The 27,667-nt window shown below is 43.8% G+C and overlaps 1 protein-coding gene across 5 annotated transcripts in view; it reads right to left on the minus strand.

Moving 5' to 3' along the window:
• INO80 (INO80 complex ATPase subunit) overlaps nucleotides 1-27,667 on the minus strand; it is a 111,345-nt gene that overhangs the window by 64,034 nt on the left and 19,644 nt on the right. For 4 of the 5 annotated variants that reach the window (XM_085870212.1, XM_085870211.1, XM_085870213.1 and 1 more), the window contains exons 3-8: nucleotides 24,674-24,873; nucleotides 24,362-24,429; nucleotides 19,280-19,417; nucleotides 13,845-13,968; nucleotides 224-420; nucleotides 46-99 (exon numbers count right to left, since the gene is read on the minus strand). In XM_085870212.1, the coding sequence (XP_085726338.1) occupies nucleotides 46-99; nucleotides 224-420; nucleotides 13,845-13,968; nucleotides 19,280-19,417; nucleotides 24,362-24,429; nucleotides 24,674-24,873 (781 nt within the window). The remainder of the gene's footprint in view (nucleotides 1-45; nucleotides 100-223; nucleotides 421-13,844; nucleotides 13,969-19,279; nucleotides 19,418-24,361; nucleotides 24,430-24,673; nucleotides 24,874-27,667) is intronic. The other variant, XM_085870214.1, reaches the window with a different exon arrangement.

A 27,667-nucleotide genomic window follows, 5' to 3' on the forward strand; every position in this document is an offset into this window, starting at 1 on the left:
AACCACGAGCAACTTGAAACAAAGAATTAAGAAAATGCTCCTCACCTTTTTGGCATTAGTTAGAATATTATTGTGTGCTGAAGACTTTTGCTTTACAGCCTGAAAGACAGAAAACACAGAAGTCAGTCTGGAGCAACATCTTCATCATTGAAGTGGTATTGCAGTAACAACACAAAGCAAGCAGCAACTGAACAAAACAGCAACTGAAAAACCTATACATTACTTTGGGAATGTCCTTCTTGACGATGGACAGCCAGAAGCGCTTCCGGCGTGCATCCAGCTGCTCTGCAGTGAGGTGCCGCTTGCGGCCTGATACAGCAAACTCTTGTGAAAAGCGTGCCACAAAGCGAGAGTCTGAAAGTGCTGGAGAGGAACGGAGCTGATCCTCACGGCGCCGTCGCTTTTGTCTTTTCAGTTTTGCTGAAGGTGGAGTAAATGGGCAATCAGGCAATCAAACAAATGACCCCGAGCCAAATTTGAAGAGCAATAATAAAGTCATAATGGTTCAATCACATTTACCCATCATCTTAGTTAAAAGAAAATTACATTAAATGATGTCATGCATTCGTATTTACAAAAATTTTTTTTTTACGAGCAAATACCATCTGTCGCTTAGCCGATGGGAATACAACGGAGGGAGGAAGAAAAAGAGGGGGGGAGAGAAAGAGGAGAGGAAAGGGACAAAATGTGGGGGGGAGAGAAAGAGGGGTGGGGAAAAGGGAGAGGGGAGAGAGTGAGGTGGTGGTGGGGAAGAGTGAGCGGAGGGGTGGGGAGAAAGGAGAGAGAAGGAGAGAGAAGGAGAGAGAAGGAGAGAGAAGGAGAGAGAAGGACAGAGAAGGAGAGAGAGGGAGAGAGAAGGCGAGAGAAGGAGGGAGAAGGAGAGAGAAGGGGAGAGAAGGAGAGAGAGGGAGAGAGAAGGAGAGAGAAGGAGAGAGAAGGAGAGAGAGAGAGAGAGAGAGAGAGAGAGAGAGAGAGAGAGAGAGATAGAGAGAGAGAGATAGAGATAGAGATAGAGAGAGAGAGAGAGAGAGAGAGAGAGAGAGAGAGAGAGAGAGGGGAGGGGTCGGGGAAGAGAAGGTAGCGAGAGGTGAGATGAAGGGAAGGCAGACGTGCGGTGGAGCGTTAATGAAACCTAGCGGCCTGAAACTTTGCATGCATACCAAAGGAAATCCAAGGAGTGAATGACTGAAATTGGGTGTTTGGGTAAATTTAAACACCCTTTTGAAGATAATTAACGGCCTTATTTAATCATCCTTTATCAAGATATCATCCTTGGTCACCTCGCTGGGGTCTTAATTCGGCATTTTCTTTGGCCTGCTAAACAATACCTTGACTTGGAACAGGCCGCAACGATTTCTTCATGAGAGTTTTTTTTTCTTTCCCTTTACTCACTCAAATAATCGAATGCCTCATCATAATACTTACAAATTGCTGGATACATCACAATACTTATGAACGCCCAGAGACACCAGTGTTCATGGCTTTATTTCATTTCTGCAAATGCGACAACTTCTCAGATCTCTTAATCTGATTTGAATTTCAAAATTTTAACTTCTTTATTGACCTCAGCAGCGGTTCCGACGAACAAAAAAAACAGAAAAAGAAGTGTTTATTTGTCTAATTGGGACATTGTTTCACATTCCAGGCATCTCCGGGAGGGGTTTAAATGACCGATCGCAAATCATTTGCTAAGCCTGCCGATCCTCCTCAGTCATTTATTTGGAGTGCTTGCTTGAGTGCTTAAGCCACTCGGTGAGCACTCTATAAGCTGCATGGTTGTTCATTTGCAAGCCATGGCAATACATGGCAAATGATTCGCACTATCACTGAATATATCGATCGACTTGAACAGAGTTCAGGTCCCACTCATCTGCGTTTGGCCGTGCGTTGTCGGGCGGTGGCTCGCCTGCTCAAAATGTGCATTTTTATTTTGCACGGTTTCCCCATTTTGTAAGATCTTCTTATATTATATGACACGTCACTTCGCCAAAGATAGCTATATATAAAAAAATTAACGTTTAGTTTTTTTTTTCAAGTTTCTTCAACCATTTAGTTGGAGTGCTTCCTTCCATGCTGAAGCCACTTGGCAAACACTCTTCAAGCTTCCATGGCAATAATGCAGCTCGGCTCTCTGTGGGGGACATCTCCGGAGTGAGGAAGGCAAAATAAATTTGAGGATTACAATGAGTGAAAAATGTTTTCAGTGGTTCCAAAGCAATGAATCGCCACATCACGGAAGGATAGCCGAGAAGCATGCACACTAGCTCGAAGCTGTCTAACCTAGGTTTGAATCCCGACCCAGCTATAAACTGTCATTCTGGTGTTTCACAGGCAGGGTGATTCATCAATGTGTGTGCCGTCTCTTGGATGGATAGTAAACAGGGTGGCACATCTGCCAGAATCCTCCTCTCCTCTCCTCTCCTCTCCCCACCCCTCTACTTCTCCCCCCCCCATCCTGATCCATATACAGTAAAACCCCGCTATTCTGAACACTTCTGGGACTGGACGAAAATGCGTTCATATGCGGAGTGTTCACATTATCGGGGATTCGGGTATCAACCGACCATGAACGCGTCATCTGTATTCGATAGGTCACAAAAGTCGTTTAATCAATACATGCACATCTAAATACACATTCCACAGACAAAATGAGCACGCAATTATTGGCATTCAGTAGTAATAATACAATTATTCGAATTATTTGCCACAGAAAGATAGAAAATTGATAAGATCAAAAATGCAATGCAAAATTGACAGCACGAGAATCAAAATTTGAAATTTATACAATTACTTGTCTCTAAGCCAAGATGTTATAAAACTCTGTGGTTTCGATTTGGCATTCTCCAGGACATGAACTTGAACTGAATGTTTGATTCTTTCCAAAGGAGCGAGCAACTCTGCCCATCCTTGATTCAGAAAGAGAGTTTTAAGCTTTTGCACACAACTGAGTCCATCTTGTACAGTCACCTGCATGTCTTCCACTTCCTCTTCGTCCCCATTCTCTTTGTCCACATTCTCTTCGTCATCGTCTTTCCGCATTAAATCGTTCTCCCAGTCGTCGTCCTCGCAGTCATGAACGCACACCATATCGTCGCACCGAACGTATTCCTCGGGGGTCACGTCGTCACATACGCCAATCTCTGCACCGCGCGAAATGAGCTCGCGCAGGCTGAGGTCATCGTCAGCGTCCCATTCACTATCGGGTGACTCGGAAGGGAAGCCGCACTTGACGAAGCACTTGGTAATCGTCTTCGGCTGGACTTGATCCCATGCATTGCTGCTCCACTGAACAGCATGGAGAACATTGACGCTCTTCAAGATTTCGTTTACGTTTGAAGCGGTATCGATCTTCGACAGCACGTGCCGGAGCAGCCGTTGTTTGAAAAGATGCTTCAGGTTGCTTATCACGCCTTGGTCAAGGGGCTGCAAGACCGACGTAACGTTCGGAGGCAGGAACTTTACGGTCATGTTCGTCAGCGTCACACCCATTGGATGAGACGGCGCATTGTCTAGGAAGAGAAGAATCCTCCGCCGTTGGTTTCGCATCTTCTTGTCCAGCGCTTTCAACAATTCAACGAACAACGCCGAGGTCATCCACGCTCGTTTGTTTGCTGTCCACGACACAGGGAGGGAATCGACTTTTATGTTACGAAAGCAATGTGGTTTCACTGCGTTGCCGATGGCGAGTGGTTTAAGTTTCTCGCCAGTCATACTAGCGCATAGCACAACAGCAGCGTCATTCGATCCTTTGGCGACTTTATACCATGACAGGACTCTCCTTTTTCCACCAGCGACCTTTTGGGTAGAGCACGGAAGAAGAGGCCAGTCTCGTCGGCGTTAAAAATGCCTCGTGGCTTGAAACCGTCGCATAGCTGTGGCAGACGCGTTTTCCACTCCTCTACTGTCATCTGATCAACGCCACCACTCTCGCCGTTAACTGCACGTGCAGAGATCTTGTTTTGAGCTTGAAATCAGGCAAGCCAGCCGTTTGATGCCTTGAAATCCACCTCACCAATGGCAGTCGCGATTTCTAAGGCCTTCGCTTTTACCATAGGTCCGCTGACAGGGATCCTCTTTGAACGAGCAGCATGGAACAATGTGTGCACGCAGTTGTCAATGTCTACGAAACTGCCTCCTCTTCATCGACTTCGTGAAGAAAGGGCCCCGTCTTCGAATCCCTTCAATATCGACTCTTTACGACGTAAAATACCATTCACTGCGCCCAGCGAAATTCCGAAATCAGCGAGTTTGCATTGCGACTTGGATTCTGCTTCCTTGACCAGACAGACTTTATCTTCCAACGGCAGATCGTGACGCGTTTTCGGCATTTTGGTATATCGTACTGCGTGAACTTCAATAGCAAGTGAAGATCGATGGAAAGGAGGTGTGCAGGGTCTTCTTGTGGCCCTCCCTCAGGGGGAGGCCTCTGCTGATTGGACGAAATTGTAATTCTTGACGCTTATTGGTTGATTACCATTGATTAATTTAGAAACAGGTTCTAATTAAGTCACTGTATCTCTTCACACCCCGCTGCATTTTCTATCCACGCCATTGCGTCCAGTAAAACCAACTGCGCAATGGGTGGTAATTAGCAACGGCGTTTGTTTGTATGACGTTTGCCATGCAGCCGCGGCTGAACAATGGCCATGTTTCGCACTGATGCCTTCAAAGGTTGGAGTAGCGTTCACAGTGCGGGGTAAAAACTGGTTTGGGACTGGTAAAAAGCATGTTCATATGCGGGGTGTTCAGATTTTCGGGGTGTTCAGTTTATCGGGGGCACTATGTACAGGATTTCCTATCTAAAAATTCGGGACTGGCCAAAAACGCTTTCATTTGCGGTGTGTTCAGAGAGCGGGGATTTAGTCTCTGTCTGTGCGTCTCTCTGTCTGTGCGTCTCTCTGACTGTGCGTCTCTCTGACTGTGCGTCTCTCTGACTGTGCGTCCGTCCGTATCTCTATCTCTATCTCTATCTCTATCTCTATCTCTATCTCTATCTCTATCTCTATCTCTATCTCTATCTCTATCTCTATCTCTATCTCTATCTCTATCTCTATCTCTATCTCTATCTCTATCTCTCTCTCTCTCTCTCTCTCTCTCTCTCTCTCTCTCTCTCTCTCTCTCTCTCTCTCTCTCTCTCTCTCTCTCTCTCTCTCTCTCTCTCTCTCTCTCTCTCTCTCTCTCTCTCTCTCTCTCTCTCTCTCTCTCTCACCCACTCTCTCCTTTAATGTACCCACCAGCGACAGATTGTATTTCCTTGTTAATAATAATAATGATATTAAAAAGAAACAAGTCTGAAGATGACGATGGTTCCACGAGCGGTATTTGACGATGTAGATTGTTTCATAAGTCAAGGATGAGACAATGTGATAATTTTTGACCAAGTTATAAAAATGATCAACATGATGTGGTACGAGTGACAGGTTATTAGCTGCAAAATGTCAAAAACCCAGTTTCATTCAACAACTTTAAAAATTTGACCTTTGCATAACCTTTAAAGGTCCCAAAACAATGTTGTGGACATTAAATAAGGAAACAGGATACATGCTATAGCTTATTGGAGTTAGTTCGTCGAAGAAGGTCAAAAACCCGGTTCGATTTCTACAACTTTGAAAATGAGACCTTTGTGAACTTTAAAGGTCAAAGGTCAAGGATTATGACCTTTGGTGCAAAACTTCCTCTGGAACATTCCAGGAACAATATAACGTCACATAGGCTATATGGCATTTTACACTCCTCGGATTACCCATACTTTGATGAAATCAGCGTAAAAACAAACATGAAGGGGGCACCATGGGCAAGGTGTTCAAAATAGAGAAAAATGGTTTCAAGACTTTAGGTGGGGAATGACCTCAAGATTATACATAAAAAAATATTGTCATCCGAGCTCTCTAAGTTTGGGCGGTCGTATGATTTTTATGTCAAAATTCGAAATTTTCTAAGTTTGTGACCTTGTGACCTTGACACGAAAATGAAAAATCGAGCTCCGTGGGGCTAGGCAGATGCCATTGGGCTAACAAATACCGAAACCCCTGCCAGATTCGACAAACCCCTCGGAGAAGATGGATTTTTATGTCAAAATTCGCAATTTTCTAAGTTCGTGACCTTGACCTTGGGATGAAAATGAAAAATCGAGCTCCGTGGGGCTATGCAGGTGCTATGGGGCTAACCAAATACCGAAACCCCTGCCAGATTCGACAAACCTCCTAGGAGAAGATGCAAATTGAAACCGGCTACCCCCTAAAAACATGTTTTTTGGGCGTGGCTCCACCCATAATGGGCCCATAACAAAAACACAACTAGATCATGATATAAACCTCCCACCAAAATTTTTATCAGGATCGAATCAAAACCCACGGAGCTATGCTCAGGACAGACAGACAGACAGACAGACAGACAGACAGACATACAGACATACAGACAGACAGACACACAACAATAACGAATATAGTGGTCACTTATTTTTTCGTGAAAATATTTTTCGTGAACCAAAAAAATAAATAAGCGCTAACCTGAGCAGATGGCTGGCGATAGTGGACATTTTTTTTTTTCTTCGGTATGACGGTGATGTTGATACTTCGATTTCTAGTACGGTTATGATTTAAATCGTTGAGCGGCAGCCTATTAATTATATTATATTATAACCGCACAATAAATCGAAGTGTTAACATCACAGTCATATCAAAGAAGAAGAAAAAACCCCAGGGAGTCTGGAACACTGACGCTAACCATTACATTGACGCGCTTCGACTTTTGAGTAACGTACAAGTAACATGTGTCCGACGTGTGTCAACGATCACGTAACGTGCCTACAACACGTTACTCATAGGTTAGAAATAAGTTTCGGGTACGCTAAACATTACCTCGATGTGTTTCGACTTATGAGTTACTTACAAGTAACGTGTGTCGACGTGTGTCAACGATCGCGTAACGTGCCTACAAATTATGGCCAGCATTATGCGGAACGTGTGAGTCATACGCTGGCATATGTCGAAAAATTTCAAGCATGGAAAATTTGTCTAACACCTCTGCGTACTACGACGTATGCCAGCGTACTACATCGTATGCCAGCGTGCTCTTAACGTATACAAACTTACCCATAACGTATTCGACGTGTGCCAGCGTTTTAGCCAAATTTTTCATACGTCAGGCATATGCTGGCGAAATCGTCAAGGTGTGACAGGGCCTTTAGTTTGGTCCAGCGATGGTCTTTATGGAACGTGGAATCGAGGCGCTTCTATTTGCACGTGTACTCGCGCAAAATGGCGCCAAGCCGCTCTCCCACAGCGGGAATGTTTGTCAGGCAATTCGTTGTTGGTATTCAACATCAAGCTCACCGACCGTCGTGCAGCTTCTTGGTCTATCGTGCCTGCCGATGCGCTCTTTGCAGAATGGCGGCGTCCCCTTCGGTGACATACACGAGGTTCCGAGGTCCGTCCCACACAACCAACCAAGAGTCGATGGCAAACGTCTTGCTCAGTACACGAGCCAAATCGCGAATACGAGAATTGTGCAGTCTTCTTCATGCATCGAAGGAAAGCCAGCAGTGGAGCCCTGTTCTTACAGGCCATCTCTGAGCTACATTCTCTCTCGACCACGTGCGCCCATCACTCCGCACTCATGCGTTCCTTCTCTGAACTGACATCACCCTGAACAACTTTCCCACCTCCGGGGCGTGGCTTGCTCGCGCAAAGCCCGGGAAATCTGTCTCCGCCCGCTCGGCACGTTTACTTAGCTTTTGTTATACTTGTTGTCAAAGCGCAACTCCATATTTGCTGGTTTGTAATACAAAAGCATAGGGAAAAGTCACAGGGGGGGGGGGCAATTACATACTGGGGGAACTTATCCTTAATCCCTATCCAATTAACACCGCACCACCCCACATGTGGTGACACGTAACACTTAAGCTCACAGTTTCCCTCTAATTTTATCGATATGTCTCCTACACATCCACGGACCAAACAACTCTATTCAATCCTAACTTTCACATTAAATTCCTCCATCTTCCTCCACAACCGTAACAATATTTTATTGAGAAGACAAATATGTGCAAGAATCCTGCTGCTGGAATTCAGACCTGCCACATCAGTTACTTGCATCAGCCATAGAGTGAACACCAAGGGTGGCATCCTGGACAAATCAAACAACATTCGAGTTTCGGTCCTATTTACTTGAAAGTGCCAGGTCGAACGCAACCAATGTGTGTCAGAGTATTGTACCCCACTATTCGTGGATCTCATAAAAAATTTGCACTTTCTACATTTGCACTTTGTGGGTATTATTTTTATCTTGCCAAAACGAAGTTTTTGCAAGATATGTTAGTCAGCTTGTATGTTTTTTTTTTGTATTTTTTTGTTTGTCTGTAATCACGTATCGATCACTCTGCAGAGCACAGTTATCATTGGGAATTTTTGTAACTTCGCATATCAGAGGCCTATCTATAGAGGTCCCTATCAGCGCATAAAATTTTCAAGCTCAAGGTCAAAGGTCAAGGTCACTTTGTCACAAATCAGGGGAGTCGACAAAACCCTTATTTTTTGAGTAATTTTGATCGGATCGTCTTCAAACTTAATGGGAATATAGTTCATCGTCTGGTGCTCAGCTGATTAATTTTTGGTGGCGATCGGCCTTGACCTTCATGGTTAGCGTTGGAGGTCGAAAGTTTTTGACCCAAAGGTCAAATTTTGAAATCTTAGATACCATATCGAGTAATACCTCATATGAAAGCGCTTGATAAGTGCTTTCCAGATCTGTCAAAAGTTTGATGCTATGACGTCATCAAATGACGAAAAAAACGGATTTTTCATGAAAATTTTATTTCCTCAGTTCTCATCAAAATCTCTTGATATTTCATGTACAACGGTCCTGGAGAGATACCATTAACCGTACGAAAATATAAAGGTCAAGGTCAAAGGTCAAGGTCACAAAAAGGTCAAGCATCAAGGTCGACGAAACCCTTATTTTTTGAGTAACTTTAATCGAATAAATAAGCCACTCATGTTCACATTTTGGCAAGATACTGGTCACCCTGGGGGTGACATTGGTTTTTTTATTTAATTATTATTTACCAATTTATTTATTTACATTTCAGGACTGGTCTCCTACATCTATCAACCTGGGAAATTAGAAATCAGCCAGCATCACAACATGACATAAAAAGGTGCAAAAACAGATCCCCTTAACTACAGACCATTTAGTTCATTGTACTTCCAATCATCAGCAAAGTCATAGAATCCATCATCGCAGTTGACATAAAATCCTTTGTTTTCTCCAACAGCCTCATCTCAAATTAATTCAGATTCAGACCTGGTCACTTTACCTTGGACATGCTGCTTCTACTCTAACAATGGCGAAGGCCCTCAATATCAGACATGAGATCAGAGCCTTCTCTCTTGACATATCTGGAGTTTGATACTCTGACATCCTGCCTTGCTCTCCAAACTCTCTGCCTATGGAATTCAAGGCTAACTCCACTCTTGGATTACTGACTTCCTCCCCTCTCGTAGTGAACGTGTGTCGCTCGAGGGAACCCTTTCCTCTCCTCTTCCTGTCAAGGCTGGAGTACCCCAAGGCAGTGTTCTTGGCCCCATAGTATTCCTAACCTTCATCAATGATGTTACTGATTCTGGAAAATTCTTTTGACATCTTTGCTGACAACTCCACACTCTGCTGTGACATCTCTCATCGTTATGACAGACAGGCAGCAGCCTGTCCCCTCTCCTCAGACCTCAGCAAAACCACAAACTGGTCAAGCACAATTTTGCTTATTTATCCATATTGTCCGCCCTTTACGTTCTCCTTCACTCCTCATTGTTACCTGCATCTCGTTTGTCCGTTTCAGTCCACTTTCTCCCTCCGCCCTGCTGTTGGTGTTCCCTTTTTCTCCTGCTGTTCCCTTTGTTATGTTGTGTCCTGATTTGTTCTGTGTAATCACTCTTCCATGAGGATAGACCATGCTAAAAAAAAAAACAAGAAAAAAAATGCCCCGGCATTCGTGGACCTGGTCATTCATGGCATTTTTCAGGAACGTATCCCCCGCAAATAGCGTGGTCCGACAGTACAATACAATATAACCATATTTGACTGCCACCATTGAACAGATTATATCAATCAATAACCATATTTGAACCAAAAGTTTAGCAATATATAAAGCAAATGGCAGTTGGGGGTGAAAGGTGCTGCAATAACTTGTCAATAGAATTGTCCACCAAATCCAAAGGGATACTCAAGATGAAACCAACTCACTGGAATAATGGTTAGAAGTGCCTGCTCTGAATCTGGGAGGTCTGTGGTTCAAACCTCGGCAGAGTCATAACGAAGACTTAAAAATTGGACATGCTGCTTCTTTGCTATTCAGCATTTCATTTAAAAGGATAGAGCACGGACAAAGAACCATTGCACAGGCTTGATGGGAACAATGGTCTCCTCCTATGTTCCAGTTCCTTGTAAGTGTTTAACACTCCTTACCTCCCCCCCTTGTCCTACCCTCCCCCTCCCCCCCCACACCGAAAGCCTCCTCCCCTACATCTTCATTAAAAGTATGGACCTCAAATATCCGGGGCCTTCGCTTAAACCTTTCAGATCTTTCCATACAGGTTGCCACTGACAAACCAGACAGAATCTGCCAAACAGAGACTTTCCTCCCCCGAGACATGTCTGACTCCCAAGTATCTCTCCCTAGTTACTCCCTCCTCCGGTTTGACAGACCCGAGCCTTGTCCTGGTGGAGGAGTTGCTCTCTTCATCAAAGACTCTATTCCTCACTCTCCATGCACTGCCCTCACTCCCCCACACCCCCAGGAATACCTCTGGCTACGGCTTCCCTCCACTCTCACCTCATGTTTATATGTGTACTGTACCGTCCACCTAACAGTGATGACTCCATCTACACCTCACTATCTGAAAACATGGACCAACTTCTATCTTCTCATCCAAACTCTCTCTTCCTCATATGTGGCGACTTCAATTGTCATCATGCCAGTTAGCTAGGTGTGGGTACCTCTCTCACCTGTCATGGCACCTCAGCAAAAGCTTTCTGCGACTCATTGGGACTGATTCAATCGGTCAACTTCCCGACCCGGATCTCAACCAATGGTACTCCATCTCTTCTGGATCTGATTTTGACAAATTTCCCTGACAATATCTGCTGCTCTTCCTCCGCTCCAAATCGGTTCTTCTGACCACGTCCTTGTCAAAGTGGACATCTCTCTGGCTATTATCAGAGAACCACCTCACAGCCGTCGAGTCTGGCATTTCACTCAAGCCGACTGGCAGGGTCTCCAAGCAGCCCTCAAACTTATAGACTCGTCTCCTACCGCTACTTTCTCCAACATCAACTCATCCTGGGAATTCTTTCAAAGAAATTTGCTATCCCTCATTCACAGATTTATCCCCTCTCGTCTTCAGTTGTCCTACCCTTCCTCCCGTCCTTGGTTCACTGAAGCTTGTGGTGAGGCAGTTGTCCTGAAACAACTTGCCTTTGCCTCATGGAAAGCAAACCCAACTGAGGGCAATCTCAGTTCCTTCCATAAAGCTCGGAACAAGTGTGTATCGACCCTCAGGAGAGCCAGAAAACAACATCTTTCTAATCTCAAGTCTGAACTCTCAAACCTCTCTCCCTCCTCAAAATCCTGGTGGCGTCTAATCAAATTTGTTTCTGGTGTATGTTCCCCCTCCATCCCCTCCCTTACCTCAAATGGCAGCACTGCCGATACTGCACGTGAAAAAGCTGAATGCGGAAACTCGGTGTTTGCAGCTAAATCTTGTGTCTAAAACCCACCACTTTCTCTACCCACCTTACCCAGTCGCACCCAACTGTCCCTGGACTCTGTGTCCTTTTCTCCTGACAAGGTGGAGAGCTTGCTGTCAAACCTCGACTCAGATTCTGCAACCGGTCCAGACGGCATCAGCCCACATGTCCTCAAAGCCATCCTCTCATTGTCATGAGATGTCCTCTCATTTGCTCAAGGCCATCTGCCATCTGCTTGGAAATCAGCAAACATTACTGCCCTGCACAAAATAGGTGCAAAAACAGATCCCTGCAACTACAGACCAATCAGCCTTCTCCCAATCATCAGCAAGGTTATGGAATCCATCATCGCTTCAGACAGCAAATCCTTCCTCTTCTCCAATGGCTTGATTTCTGATCAATTTGGTTTCAGACCAGTTCACTCTACCCTGGATATGCTGCTTCTGCTCTCCCAACAATTGATGAAGGTCCTCAATGCCAGATAGGAAATCCGAGCCGTATCCCTGGACATATCACGTGCTTTTGACACAGTCTGGCACCCTGCCCTACTCACCAAACTCTCTTCCCATGGTATTCAAGGCCATCTCCACTCATGGCTCGCAGACTTCCTCTCCTGTCGCAGTCACCATGTGGCCCTAAATGGAGTTCTTTCATCCCCCCCCCCCCTTCCTGTCCAGGCTGGAGTTCTTCAAAGTAGCATTCTGGGCCCTGTTCTTTTTCTGGTTTTCATCAATGATCTCTCCGACCTCGATCTTTTTTACCCCCGATAATCCACCCAAGCCCACCTCCTTCAAATTCCCTGCTTTCCTTCCTGAAAGACCCTGTAATGTCCATATTCTATTCCCCATGTTCCCTGTCCCATCCCTCTCCCTTCCACAGATCTCCTAATGTCTCTGTTCCCCACTGTTTTGTCCTTCCCACTCCCTCCCCTCTTGTCTCATGTCCCCCATGATGTGCATTGTGTGTTAGCTCTCACATGAGCCTCGACAAGGTATACAATATATGTATATATATATATATATATGTATATGTATATATATATATATATATATATATATGTATATATATGTATATATGTATATATGTATATATATATATATATGTATATATATATATATATATATATATATATATATATATATATATATATATATATATTACCCCCGTGTGGGGGTGACGGTCATCTCTATAATGCTATTTACTATCATAAAAGATGAACCGTTGCCAGATATCTCCTAAAATGACAGACTAGATAGGTTTTGAAAATGGCGACTTTCACAACTTTCCTGACCTCGTGACCTTGACCCTGACCTCGAATCCGGGAAAAAAATATGTCGTTGGGTATCACTCGTCGACCTCTACCCACATACCAAATTTCATCAAGATCGGAAGTAAAAAGTTTTCTTTGTACCGGGAGGTGTTTTTGACCATCTTCCAGGTTACGTGGCGGCCAAACGGGACGGAAATTCAAAAATCTGTCCGGTTAGATACAAGATAATATTTTTTACTATCATAATCAATAAACAGTTGCCGAATATCTTGTAGAATGGCAGACGAGATAGGTTTTGAAAATGGCGATTTTTATAACTTACGTGACCTCGTGACCTTGACCCTGACCTTGAACCCGGACAAAAGTTATATCGTTGTGCAACACTCATCGATTTCTGCCCACATATTAAGTTTCATCAAGATCGGAAAGAAAAATTGTTGATGGACGGACATTTGGTCCGGCTTTATTAGGTCTTCTCGGCAGAGATGACCTAAAAAGGGAACTGATTTAATTATTATTATGAAGTTTGAATGTATCTGATCAAAGAAGAAATGAGAGAGGAAGACTCACTTTTCACCTTGCCAGCTTGTGTTGCCCAACTAAGCACACGCTACATTTAACCTCATCGATATACTCTACAAGTTGTTACAATATGACAGAAGGGTCCAACAATTAAACGCTTAAAAAATGAAAATTAAAAAAAAAAAAAAGATTCATTCCTTACTGCCCTCCCTACTGCATATTGTATACTAAAAAGGACATTTTGTCGCCAGCTTTTTTGATTTGTATCCATAATGTGTAGATCGTTTTTCAATGTAGAAATGCAAACCTTTCATCTTCCGCTCATCCTTGAGGCGTTTCGCACGACTGCCCATGCCATGCCTGTGAGCTTCGCGATAATGGTCCTGGCTGGACAGCAGGCCAACGCTGTAGAACTGGTACTGCTGCAGCTGCTGCAGATTACACAAATGTGAAAGCACACTCCTCAACAAAGCATCATAATGCGAACACATAATATGCATCACCTTTGCATCATACCACATGCTCTATATAAACAGTCGGTGCTACCGAAGCAGTTTCTTGGCTGGGGTTACACTCCTGGTTGGGTCACCATTCTGAGGCAGGATACTCGACAGTGTGTGCAGGAATCTGGAATTTAGCTACGGTGCCGGAGATAGTTCACATACTCTTTTTTTTTTTTTCGTAGCCGGATCCGGATTTTCACCAAAATCTAATCGATTCATCATTGTCATACACCCAACCTGTCCACCAGGTGTCGTCTGGATCCGTCTATAACGTTTTGAGATGTTGTGCCATATTTCGGTTTCAGTCCTATCACTCAATAGTGAAGAATCACTTTAAAATTTCTCGGATCCATATCCGAATCAGGATCTTCACCAAAATCTAATCATTTTGCCCTGGTCACAAACCCAATCTCTCCACCAAATTTAATCCGAATCCAGCTGCAATTTTTTTTGAGAACATCCTGTTCACAGGCAAACAAACAAACAAGCAAGCAGACAGACAGGAGATAAAAACAAATCCTCCACCCACCTTTGTTGGCAGAGGTAGAAACAAAATTAAATTTTAAATGAACTAATTAAATGAAATAGTCCTTAAATCGCAGAGGCTATCAACATGTCAGAGGGTGGGGGAAGAAAACATTTACTGTTGAACCTTGATGGAGTATGAACATTAGGGTTTCGAAAAAAATAAAAAATTCCCCAAACAAATAAAGATCAGTGTAGGTGGAGGGAGAGAACGAGATGGGGAGAGGGTGGAAGCCTTTGGTAGGGGGAGGCAGAGGAGATGGGGGGGGGGTTGGGGGTTATAGACGGAGGGAGGGGGAAGAGAGACCCTTTGCAACTTAAAAACTGTTTGCTCACACCTGGTTATTGTGAACTCCATGACCCAACAGACCTTAACAAGGGCATCTGTGCTCAAGTAATTTGTTCTTCGGTGCTAGAGGGTGGCACTGTTGATATCTCACTCATGGGTTTTACTGACGATTGCGTGGGCAGCAACAGGTGTATTCGGCTGGATTGGCTTGCCCAATGGAAAAGTAGATAAAGGAAGAACGTTTGTAATACTTCTTCAATCACATTTTTCCACTCCAATTTCATGCTGCGCACACAATGCTGTGGCATCCAGGGCGGTATGACCTTAGTTCACCTGTTTAGTTCCCACACTGGGTATTAGTGGTCATGGAATAGAAAAGCATTCTTCACCAAACTTGCTTTTTGAGATGTTAAGAGCATTGGGAATCACTCACCATGACATTTTGAGAAAGTTTTGGCTTGGGATAAAAGAAGGTGCATGACAACATATGGTGCATTGTGCAGAAGTACAGGACTTTCAATTCCATTTTTTTTTCCCTGCTCATTTAGTTGTTGCACAAAACCAGGATAACAGAAGATGAGTCAATGAAATTTTGGATCAGCAGTTTAATTTACATGAAACACCAACTGTACTATTTGCACAAATATTTTAAACTAAAAAAACAAAAACTTTTTAAAACACAAAAAACTATAACGGGCACTCGGTAGAGCGCATACCTTCGCCGCCGCAACTTTTTTCTGGGCACATTTGAAAAACGTCGTTTTAAAACGTCCATGACGTCACAACCGTCAGTCCGATTGACGTCAAATTTGGTGTGTAACCTCCTTGAAGGCAGTCCAACAAAATGGAATGATAAACAATGAAAAATTAAAAAGTTGAAAAATGACGTCATCTTGACGCACTTCCGGGGACGTCACGTCCAATCGGGGACTACCATTCTGAAAGCCCGTAGTTCACTGAACGTTTTAACGTTGGTTTCATGTCAATAGCTCTATTAGATCTGAAGCTATGCCTACAAGTATATTTTGACCTTGAATGTGACCTTGACCTTAACTACAGAGTTAATTGGCAAAACCTGTACATCAATAAACAGATATTTTGGTACTGATCCTAATGCCTGGATTTGGGAGACTTTGCTTTATAAATTATATAGATATTTGAATGTAAAATATCAGGACATTTTAGCCACAATTGAAAAACGTCATGTTCAAACGTCAATGACGTCATAACAGTCAGTCCGATCGAAGTCAAATTTGGTGTGTGACGTCGTTAAGGTAAGTCCTACAAAACGGTATGATCAAAACTGATGAGATCGAAAATTGAAAATTTACGTCATCTTGTGACGTCATTGAGACGCACTTCCGATGACATTACGTCAAATCCGACACTACATATCCGAAAGGTATCTCGTCATGGAACAATATGGCGGTGGTTGCATGTCGATAGCTGTATTATGAAGGAAGTTAAGCTCAAAAGAGTGTTTTTGACCTTTTCACGACCTTGACCTTTGACCCGATCGCTCCCAAAATCTAATCAAATCGTCCTTGGATACTCACGAATCATCCCACCAAATTTCATGCAATTCGGTTTAATACATTCTGAGTTATGCGAATAACAAACAAACACACATATTCACAAATAAATAAATACACAGCGACCAAAACATAACCTTTCGCAGAATGCGAAGGTAAAAAAGGTTCCAAATTTCCAAAAAACGGTCGTCTTCAACAAAACATTTTAACAGTTGTTTGGTAGTTGGGTTTCCACAAAATGTATCATTTGGCACCAAGGCCTGTGCGCCGTGAAAGTGACAAAATTTGTCCACCTATCGAAATGGCACAACTGTGCAAGAGCAGTTCACATTTTCATATTTAAATGGCTTGTTGGCTGTTATTAGCAAGCTGCCCGTGCCCGCACGAGATCCGAAACGGGGTAGCAATGGAGGCGGCAAAAATGCAAATGGCGTCTTCTATCATCAAGCGGGCAAGCTAGGAGCAACAATTCACATTTATTGCCACATCTGACGCGATGTAAATGTTCCAATTGTAGCAAGGTGCTCCATTTTAAACTGCTTGTTAAATATATGTAGGTTTTTGATGCCTAGGGCCCGCAACAAAAATTTGTATTGGCGGCAAAGCCAGTGACCAATTGCAAATTAATAGTAGGAGGATAATGAATCGCAAACCTTTGGTGATGAAAGTATTAAAAAGTCTGGAACACGACAGGGATTTCGGAACCAATGTGCTTTTGCGGGTCAACTCGGCTTGCAAGCAAAAATAATAGCTCTGTATATACAGGACTATGTAATTGAATGGACATTTTTCTCCTTTAAGGGTCACATTGTCATCCTGTTCATGTTGTGAATAAGTATTTTAAATATATAGGGTACGGATGGCTTTTCTTGCCACACATTTAAAGCACTTTCCACATGACCAATAAAATCATCCGAAGCCTTTTTAAATAACATCAAGTCGTTTGAAAAAGTAAGCACCAAAATATGCAAAACACAAGACGTTATTAAAATGTTTCCGTCGATTTCAAATTGTCTCAAATGTTGAAGAGATAAGACTTGTGAAGATGAGCCACAGATTTCTAAAGGAGGGAGATCTCTTCCAATCAAAAGCATTAGACAATTTGATAAGCAACAAGAGCTCAAGTGAGCACAATATACGCCTGAACAAGAAGGTATATACAGAATTGTGCTACTACATGGAAAACAGCATCCTGGTTGCCATGGCAACCACTTTAGATGACGAACGTATGTCGCGACACACCGTCTCCACAGTCTGTACCTATGTACCAAATATGAAACGTGAAAGTTGAAAACTTTGGGAGAGTGCGGACAGGAACGGACGGACGACTGGTATCACATAATACGCCCCGATATATATATATATATATATATATATATATATATATATATATATATATATATATATATATATATATATATATATATATCCAGCGTATAAAAAGGAAGCATATTTTAAAAACAACAAAAAAACAAGGGAGTGTAATAATGCTAACATTACTCCCATGAGTACGTGCCCGTAAAAAAAAAAAAATTAATAAATAAATATTCAAACCGCGAGCAAGAAACAACAACCCCACAGGCCGTTTATTCGCTCTCGCGTGTCCGTACGTGCGTGGTCTGGAAGTTCGCATATCGCGGTTATGATTATTCGCAATTTAGTTTTAATGGCCAATTATTCAATTAGCGCCAACATATTTTGCATTTTCGCAATGTCGTCACAAGGAAAAACAAAAAGAGAAGAGAAGAGAGAGAAAAATTTATTACTTCCTGGTTCGGACATACCAGCTCACTCTGATGTTATCGAAATTTATGCACCGTCTAATATGAAAACGATCATAACTTGGGGCATTGTGTTTATCTATAAATGCGCATAAGAAATCGAGAAATTATTAGAATACACGAAGTCATCACTCTCCGGAAGCCCGTACGTTGTATCCCGTAATGGGGAACGTGGCTGAGCTTCCCTTCCCCCATCAGCCACGCCCACGCAACAACGTGTCTTGTCATTGGTTTGGTAAATAAATGGCCATAACTTGGGAGGCACTTGTCCGATTAATATCAAACCTTGAAAAGGCACATCCTCAGGTCCCCAGCAATATATCTGGCAAGTTTAAATTAGATCGGACCAGTGGTTGTCGAGAAACAGCGGACACACACACACACACACACACACACACACACACACACACCCACACACACACACCCACACACACAGACGCACACACACACACACACACACACACACACACACACACACACACACACACACACACACACACACACACACACACACACAGCTGGAATTATAGATAGATGAAGATCAAAGATTAAAGCCCGTGTTCAGGCATTCATGTGTTACTAGTGCGGTAGTTAATGGCAAATCCATAAATAGCAATTGCAATATCCATGCTGAACATCCAGCTTTCATTCTTGAATTGCGAATCATAGGTAGGCAATTCAGGGGGAAAGTAAACGATTGTAAGCGAAGGACAGGGAAAGCTTGCGACTTTCACAACATTATCAGCGGTAGACAATGTTCGGCATAATGCCAAATCATTTTCACAAATAGGCCTTCAAGTGAGAGAGAAAGCCAAAATATATGGCATCATTCACGAGTTTGGTGGTGTATGATGGACTGCAAAATGCATGTGATGTCACAGATACGTTTCAACCATTGATGGAATAGACATGGTTACATCCATACAAACTAGTGGGAAATTCAACAGTGCTTGATGGTGCTGTTTAAACACAGGAATGTAAAGTGAAGTATTTGACGAGAGAAGTATCATACATCATGGTTAATGTCAATTTTTGAAACTTGCTTTTGTTCAACTTGAAAATTTTGGCGGTGAGCTGAGGGCTGATCCATTTTCAAGTCAAAGAAAACTGACCTCTTTGTGAGCACGGTACTTGTTTTGATGCAGTTTGCGGAACTTGTGCAGCCGAAGCATTTCCTGCAGCTCATCATTACCAAATAGAGAAGTGTCCGTGTCGTTCTCAGAATCAGAGGGCTCGCTCAAGAGAATGCTCTGTAAGATGGAGGCAGCGTAAACACCAGCAGTTAAGAGACCACAATTGGATGTTAACCTTTTAAAATAAACAAACAAATTTCCTTTGAGAAATGGATGCTTCAATGACAAAAAGAAGGCAACAGTTAAAAAATAAATAAATAAATAAATAAATAAAAAAAAGAAGCTTTTTTCATTTTGACAACATGAACAGGAAAGATGATATAATATAAGCAGAATAAAAAGAAAAACAAGAATAGCACTCTTCATTGTTCAATGTCATGACGTCGACCGATATGCCTCCGCACACATTATTATATAATTATAATACTTGTACCAAGTTTGATTTAAATCCGTTCAGCTCTTCCCAGGTATCACATTTTTACCTGACATGCATAACCTCTGACCTTTTGATGCCAAAATCTAATCAGTTCATCTTTACATCATTATACATACTTGTGTCTTACGTTTGGTCAAAATCCAAGCGCTGGTTCACAAGTTAGCACGGCAACAGAATCCTTACCGAACATGACCTCTGACCTTTGACCTTTTGACTCCAAAATCCAATCAGTTAATCTTGCATCATTATATCTAATTGTACCAAGTGTGGCTTAGATCCCTTCAGCCGTTCTTAAGTTATCGCGGCAACGAAAACTTATCATGGACGGACGGACGGACAACCTGAAAACATGCCTCCGGAAATTGTCGGTAGAAGAACATTAAAATAAATAAATAAATATAAAAAACAGGCTTTCCCCATCATCTGAATTGATCCATCCATCCATTGGGACCATACACTGTGCAGAGCGTTGGTGCTACCTAAGCAGTCTCCTTGGCTATTGGACACAATCCTGGATGGGTTGCCACTCCGACAGTATACCAGCAAGCTGGCACTCATTTTGCCGAAGTCGGAAGGATGACAGGCAGAGTCAACTCCACCTGGTATTAATTCAACAGCTGAGTGGGATTTGAACTCAGGATCCTTGGATCCCAAGCCCACCACCCTCACAATTAAGCCAACACCAGGCATATCTGAAATCGATGAAACCCTGTAATTCCAACAAAAAGAACACTCAAAGTATTACAGGACAAACTAGAAAGCATCTCAAAATGCAAAGCCCGTCCGCATCCGCTTGGCACCCAAACTGAACTTGACGAAAACAACAGCATATTTTCAATTTATTCATCTTCGCCATATTCTCATAACAAAGGCTTGTGGAAAATTTGATGATGAAAGCTCAAATGTAAAAAGGTTCCGGCCTGGATTGACACACAGAAGCAATTGCAAAAGGCCATCTCTCACTGCTCGGGGAACGGGCTAATACTATCAATATCAAATGGTAACTAGATATCTGCGATCACAAAGCAATCAACAAGGGTAAGCCTCCCGCAGCACCCATGATCTAATGATGGGAATATTTTTTTGGGACTGCCATATGACCTTGACCATGAACATTTACCGATAGAGTGTAAACTAAGAAAATGTGTCTACATCTACAATGCATGCATAAAACTCAACATCATGAAAATCGGAGGAAAATTATTCAAGTTTTGATCAAAAAGGTGTATTTTGTTCATTAGGTCACAATTCGAAAAAGTAGGCCAAGGACAAAACAATTATCAGGTGCACAACTTCAATGCAAGAACATCTTGGAAGGCCAAGGTGGTCTGAGATTCAGCATTGGCAAAATTGAGTGATGACAAAAAACACATGTTCTTTTCAGAGTGCCAATTGACCTTGTCCTTTAACCCAGAGGGGTATGATGTAAATAAGTGGAAATGCGCCTTTGTCGAAACTATCTAGAGGGCAATTTCATTCCACTCGGGTAAACCTTAGTCGAGTTTTGGTGAAACATGTGAAAATGTCAACAATTAGGTCTGGACTTAAAAAATAAGGTCTGGGTCAAGGTTAAAAAAAAAGTTAGCCCCACATACTTTTTATTCTCATTAGTGATGCAGAATTTCATTCCAAAAGTCCGAGCCGGATCCGCCATACAGCTCAGAAATTGGCAGGAAAAAGAAAAGAAAACATGCGCAAGAGCGCGCGCGCACGCACGCACGCACGCACGCACGCACGCACACACACACACACACACACACACACACACACACACACACACACACACACACACACACACACACACACACACACACACACACACACACACACACACACACACACACACACACACACACACACACACACACACACACACCACACACACACACCTAAATGGTGGTTAATCTTCAAAACTCTCGGGTATCATTAAAAACTGTGGGCACCAATTGTAGAAACAAACCCAACAACAGGTATAATCCAACCACCACCACCCCCCCTCCCCACCCACCAACCACCCTTATCCTGTAGAGGAGGGCTTAACAAACACTGGCAAAGATACATTTACACAACTGTCATACTTTTAAACTATGTACACTATCTCCAAAGAAGTCATGCCAGGAGATCTTTGAGAGGTCATGGGCTGGTTTAGTGTCTCCGTTTGAATGAAAGATTTTCTTGAGGTTGTAAGGAGGCAAAGATGAATGCTTAAGTCTTGGAAAGTGCCTTTTTGTTGTGTGGTGTGCCAGTGGGGATGCGTAGTGTTTGATATTACTTGGCAGCGTTTTATGTTAATTATTTACACCAGCAGAGTACCCCGCCCTACAGGCGATCTTATTCCAAGCATGCAACACGTTTTTTGTTTTTTTTGTATACCTTGGTCGAGGCTCGTATGAGAGCTAACACACAACTCACAGCAAGGAGGCATGAGACAAGAGGGGCGGGAGTGGAAGGGACAAAACAGTGGGGAACAGACACATTAGGTGAACTGTGGAAGGGAGAGGGATGGGGATGGGACGGGGAACATGGCGAAGAGAAGATGGACATTTCAGGGACTTTCAGGAAGGAAAGCAGGAGAAATGAAGGAAGTGGGCTTGGGTGGATTATCGGGGGTAGAAAAGATCGAGGATTTGGATGGGGGAAGATAAGAGGTGGTGGTGAACAGCTGTTTTGAAAGCCTGGAGGGAAGAATGGGAAAGAATAGAGTGAGGAAGTTTATTCCAAAGGCGGGAAAAAAGAGGAATGAAAGAGTGAAGATGAGCAGCGATTCGTGATTTTGGTAGTTTTACCAGAAGGGGGTTGTTGGCGGACCTTGAGCGCCCTGTGGAAATGTGGTGGGGACAACTCGCAGAGAGAGCAGGGGGGGCAAGGCTGGAGAGGAGTCGGTAGAAGACAGAAAGACCACCGACCAACCTGCGGTGATTGAGTGAGAGGCCCAAAGACTCAGCTTCATTGCGGGAGATGCCGATGATCTTAAATGCCCTGGTTTCGACAGCGTGAAGCGGAGAAAGGTGGGAGGCAGGAGCACCAGCCCAGAGGGGAGAGCAGTACTCCATCAGGCTACGGACAAAAGCTTTGTAAGTGGTCAGGAGCTCAAGAGGGTCGAGGAAGGACTTAGCACGACGGAGGATTCCCAGTCGGCGACTGGCTTTTGAGGCGAGGTTGGAAATGTGACTTTCCCAGGAAAGGTCATGGCAGATAGTGAGACCTAGAAGCTTGAAAGAAAAGACTTCTTCCAGAGGATTGTTGAGAAAGTGGATGGGGGGGTTTTGTAAACGGTCCTTTCGAAGAGACATAGTGAGAGTGTGAGATTTGTCTGGATTGAAAGACATGTTCCACGTGTTGGACCAGTTTGTGATTTTATCCAGATCTGCAGTGAGTGAAGAAGCTGCTGCTTGCCGGTCTGAGGGATGACAGATGGTACGGCAGAGGGTGGAGTCGTCGGCAAAGAGAAATAGAGGATTTTCCAGAGAGTCCGAGAGATCAGTGATGAAAACCAGAAAAAGAACAGGGCCCAGAACACTACCTTGAGGAACTCCAGCCTGCACAGGAAGAGGGGATGAAAGAACTCCATTTAGGGCCACACGTTGACTGCGACAGGAGAGGAAGTCTGCGAGCCATGAGTGGAGATGGCCTTGAATACCATGGGAAGAGAGTTTGGTGAGTAGGGCAGGGTGCCAGACTGTGTCAAAAGCACGTGATATGTCCAGGGATACGGCTCGGATTTCCTGTCTGGCATTGAGGACCTCCATCCATTGATGGGAGAGCAGAAGCAGCATATCCAGGGTAGAGTGACCTGGTCTGAAACCAAATTGATGATTGGAAATCAAGCCATTGGAGAAGAGGAAGGATTTCATATCTGAGGTGATGATGGATTCCATCACCTTGCTGATGATTGGGAGAAGGCTGATTGGTCTGTAGTTACAGGGATCTGTTTTTGCACCTTTTTATGCAGGGCAGTGATGTTAGCAGATTTCCAAGCAGATGGCAGATGACCTTGGGCAAATGAGAGGGTGAATAGAACAGAGAGAGGGTGAGCAAGAGCAGAAGAGCAGGCTTTGAGGACACGTTGGCTGATGCCGTCTGGACCGGTTGCAGAATCTGACTCGAGGTTTGAAAGCAAGCTCTTCTGATGTTCTGAAAGCACGTTCTTCTGATGCAACCCTTTATTTGGGCAGCGTATCGGCAACTGACAGCTCTGTGTCGGCAAAAATAAATAAATAACCTGGGTTACGTGCATGAAGCAAAAACATACCTACTCATTATAATTCAAAACACCTGACTGCACTGGAAAATGTGGGGACATGAATACTGTACTGTAAATGGCGGAGACTTGTAATATCCTCCCCCCACCTGGAGGCGGTGCTACACGATACACATTTACATTTGCTGTTCCCCCCCAACCAAAGACCACCGGCAAAGATAAAAAAAAGCACCCCTATACATTAATTGGGGTCATGCTGATCCAATGGAGCAAGTTTGGATGTAATCAGCTCAGAACTGTAGGAGGAGTGGCATGACAAACAAGCACACAAACACCGGTCTGTGAATTATAGGAGGGATTGCTGTTTGAGAGACATGTCGGTTAGAAGAGGCCAGATACCCAAAACACCAGCAGAGTTAAATACCTTCATCCATTTTCTGTTCTTCTTCAATTTGTTGAAGTTGTAGAGCTGAGCTTTCTCCACTTTCAACTCTGCAATCCCAGAAGGATCACCAGATATTATGTTAAAAGCATCAAACAAAGAAATTGCTTGGTGAAGAAGCGGTAAGATAGAGGAAAGAGGGAACAGGTAAGGTGAAGGAAGGAATGGCAACAGTTGACCTAAAAAGCAGGGGGTTGGTAAGAGGCAGGCTGGAATAAAATACAAGTGAAAAAGGGAAAGCAAAAAGCAAAAGAGTTGGCAATTGATAAATAAAAAAAAAATTGATAACCTAACCTGCAGAAAGATATCCATTTGCACCAGAAGAGTGGCCAGCCTTGCTGTGAGTCATGACATGCTCCTTGACAAGCCCCTTCCCCTCACCGCATGCCAGAGTGGGTTCTTGGGGATGCAGCACGAGTTCCCAAGGCCACTCACGCACAAGGCCTGGTTCATCTTCACTACTGCTGCTGCTGCCGCTGCTGCTCCCAGTGTCACTGCATCCGGTCGGTGGGTCCATAATTAGTGGGAATTGATGCAGACAAAGCACATTTCATGTAAACACATTGAACACCTAGAAAACAGGGCAAAAATAAATCGAGGTGCAAGGGCTGAACGAATAACAAGGAAACTGGAGAAGTTCTTGTGAAGGACGAGTAAAACAGGGCAGGAAGGGAATATGGCAAGGGTAAAAATTAAAATATCCCAATAACGACCAATCCGCAGAAATCCCAATAATGTACGTGCCAAAGACCAATCGCCTTGAGAATGAGGCCATGAGAACGAAGCTTCTCAGTTTTTTTTTCATGAATCATGATCCTTTTGCACCAAAAAAATCGGAGATGGAGATTTTGAGTTCTGGGAGCCCACAAATGGAGATAACAAATATTAGAAAGTGTAGCAATGGGTGTAGCTTCTTCTTGTTCCTCTTTTTTTTTTCTTTTTTTTTTTAAAGGGAACCCAAATGCAATTTTTTTTCTTTTGAAAAACCATTGAAAAGCATTAATCACAGTCTAATTTGAAAGGACAAAAAGAAAATTGAATTATTTTTTGCCGATCACAAAGTGTTGGAAAAAGGCCCAGTGTCGATTTTTTGTTATTTTGTCAGTGACGTCACACCTTGAAATCACCTTGATCCAAACTGCGGCTTTACATAAAGAAATGGTGCAGGTCAAGCTTGGATTCTGATTCCGATTCCACCGTCATGAGTAACACTGAAGGTTCTCAGAATGTTGACACTGATCAATGGGATTTTGAAGGAATGGTTGGAGACAAAATTAGTAATGCAAACGCATTCGGGGGAATTGTGGAGCCAAATTGTTTCGAGCCTTATGCGAGCGATTCAGAGGAAGAAAGCGGAAGTGTTTTTGAAGATTAAAACGCTTGTTGATGGGGGATTGTGGGGGTGATGGTTGATGGGGGATTGTGGGGGTGATGGTTGATGGGGGATCGTGGGGGTGATGGTCGATGGGGGATTGTGGGGGTGATGGTCGATGGGGGATTGTGGGGGTGATGGTTGATGGGGGATCGTGGGGGTGATGGTCGATGGGGGATTGTGGGGTGATGGTTGATGGGGGATCATGGGGGTGATGGTCGATGGGGGATTGTGGTTGATGGGGGATTGTGGGGGTGATGGTTGATGGGGGATTGTGGGGGGTGATGGTTGATGGGGGATTGTGGGGGTGATGGTTGATGGGGATTGTGGTTGATGGGGGATTGTGGGGGTGATGGTTGATGGGGATTGTGGGGGTGATGGTTGATGGGGGATTGTGGGGGTGATGGTTGATGGGGGATCGTGGGGGTGATGGTCGATGGGGGATCGTGGGGTGATGGTTGATGGGGGATCGTGGGGGTGATGGTCGATTGTGGTTGATGGGGGATTGTGGGGGTGATGGTTGATGGGGGATTGTGGGGGTGATGGTTGATGGGGGATTGTGGGGGTGATGGTTGATGGGGGATTGTGGGGGTGATGGTTGATGGGGGATTGTGGGGGTGATGGTTGATGGGGGATTGTGGGGGTGATGGTTGATGGGGGATTGTGGGGGTGATGGTTGATGGGGGATTGTGGGGGTGATGGTTGATGGGGATTGTGGGGGTGATGGTTGATGGGGGATTGTGGGGGTGATGGATGATGGGGAATAGTGTGAGTGATGGTTGATGGGGAATTGTGGGGGTGATGGTTGATGGGGGATGGGGGATTGTGCGATGGCAGTGGGTATTGCGTGGGTGATTGTGGAGGGGGGAGTTGTGCTGGGGAGTTGTGGGGGGCGGGGGAGGGGGGGGGTGAAAGGACCATATCCTGAACGTTTTTGCATCCCAGATCAAATCCTCTTGGAGAAGTAGATGATACATACAGTACAGTCCATACTTTCTCTCCAACAGAAATAGATGGTGGTTCATTTGATTTGTAGAAATTTGTGTTGATAATAAATAATTATTTTCAGGTGCTCTTGTGAGAACTGCCGGGCAATGGCAACAGGTGTTTGATTCACCACTCAAATCATCTGCGTACATGTGCCGGTAGATAGTCAGAGATGGTGTTACAGCTTCGAGCGACGGTTGTTTCTTCTGCTTAATCATGGGGATGGCATCCTCTCTCAATTGTGGCGGATAAGCACAATATCTAGCCATCTTTGTTGTTTCATAACAGAACTCTGCAACATGTTCTGAGCACAAAAGCGAACATTTTGTCAGCCCGTTCCACACTCGGGTATTTCAGGCAAATCTCGTCCCATTTCAGGCAAACTTCAGGTCTTTCAGCCATTGGTGCAGCATGAAACCATTTTGGTTTGTATTACTTCAACCACCAAAGATGCAGATTCAACACACTTGTGGAAAAATCGAAAATTATTCTCCATTTGCGTTATATCATACCGCGATGTAACCTGGAGACAGTAAGCATCTGGTGGTTTACTTCCTGGTGCAACGTCATGGCTAATCTGAAGAAGATGATTTCGACTTTTAATCACAAATTTACCTACTTTATATTTCAGAAATCGGAAAAAGGCACATCATGTATATTTTGAAGGGTATCAAGGGATATATTAGCGTCAAGGTGGTCTGAGCGTTTGGGTTACCCTTTAAACAAATACCCAAACGATAAAAGAGGAAAATCAGAACGGCATTGAATAGAGCGCATACCTCCGCGAGGCTGAACAGTTTCCGTTTTGTATCCCACTGATAGGTCGGATCTGTATCTGGACCTGAACCAAAAATCTAACCACTGTTCTTATCACCGACTCAACCTCTCCACTAAGTTTCGTCTGAATCTGTCCACAACGTTTTGAGATG

The sequence above is a fragment of the Eptatretus burgeri genome, chromosome 2 (assembly GCF_056783735.1).
Source record: "Eptatretus burgeri isolate ZD-2024b chromosome 2, Ebu_testis_v1, whole genome shotgun sequence".
NCBI classification, from domain to species: domain Eukaryota; kingdom Metazoa; phylum Chordata; class Myxini; order Myxiniformes; family Myxinidae; genus Eptatretus; species Eptatretus burgeri.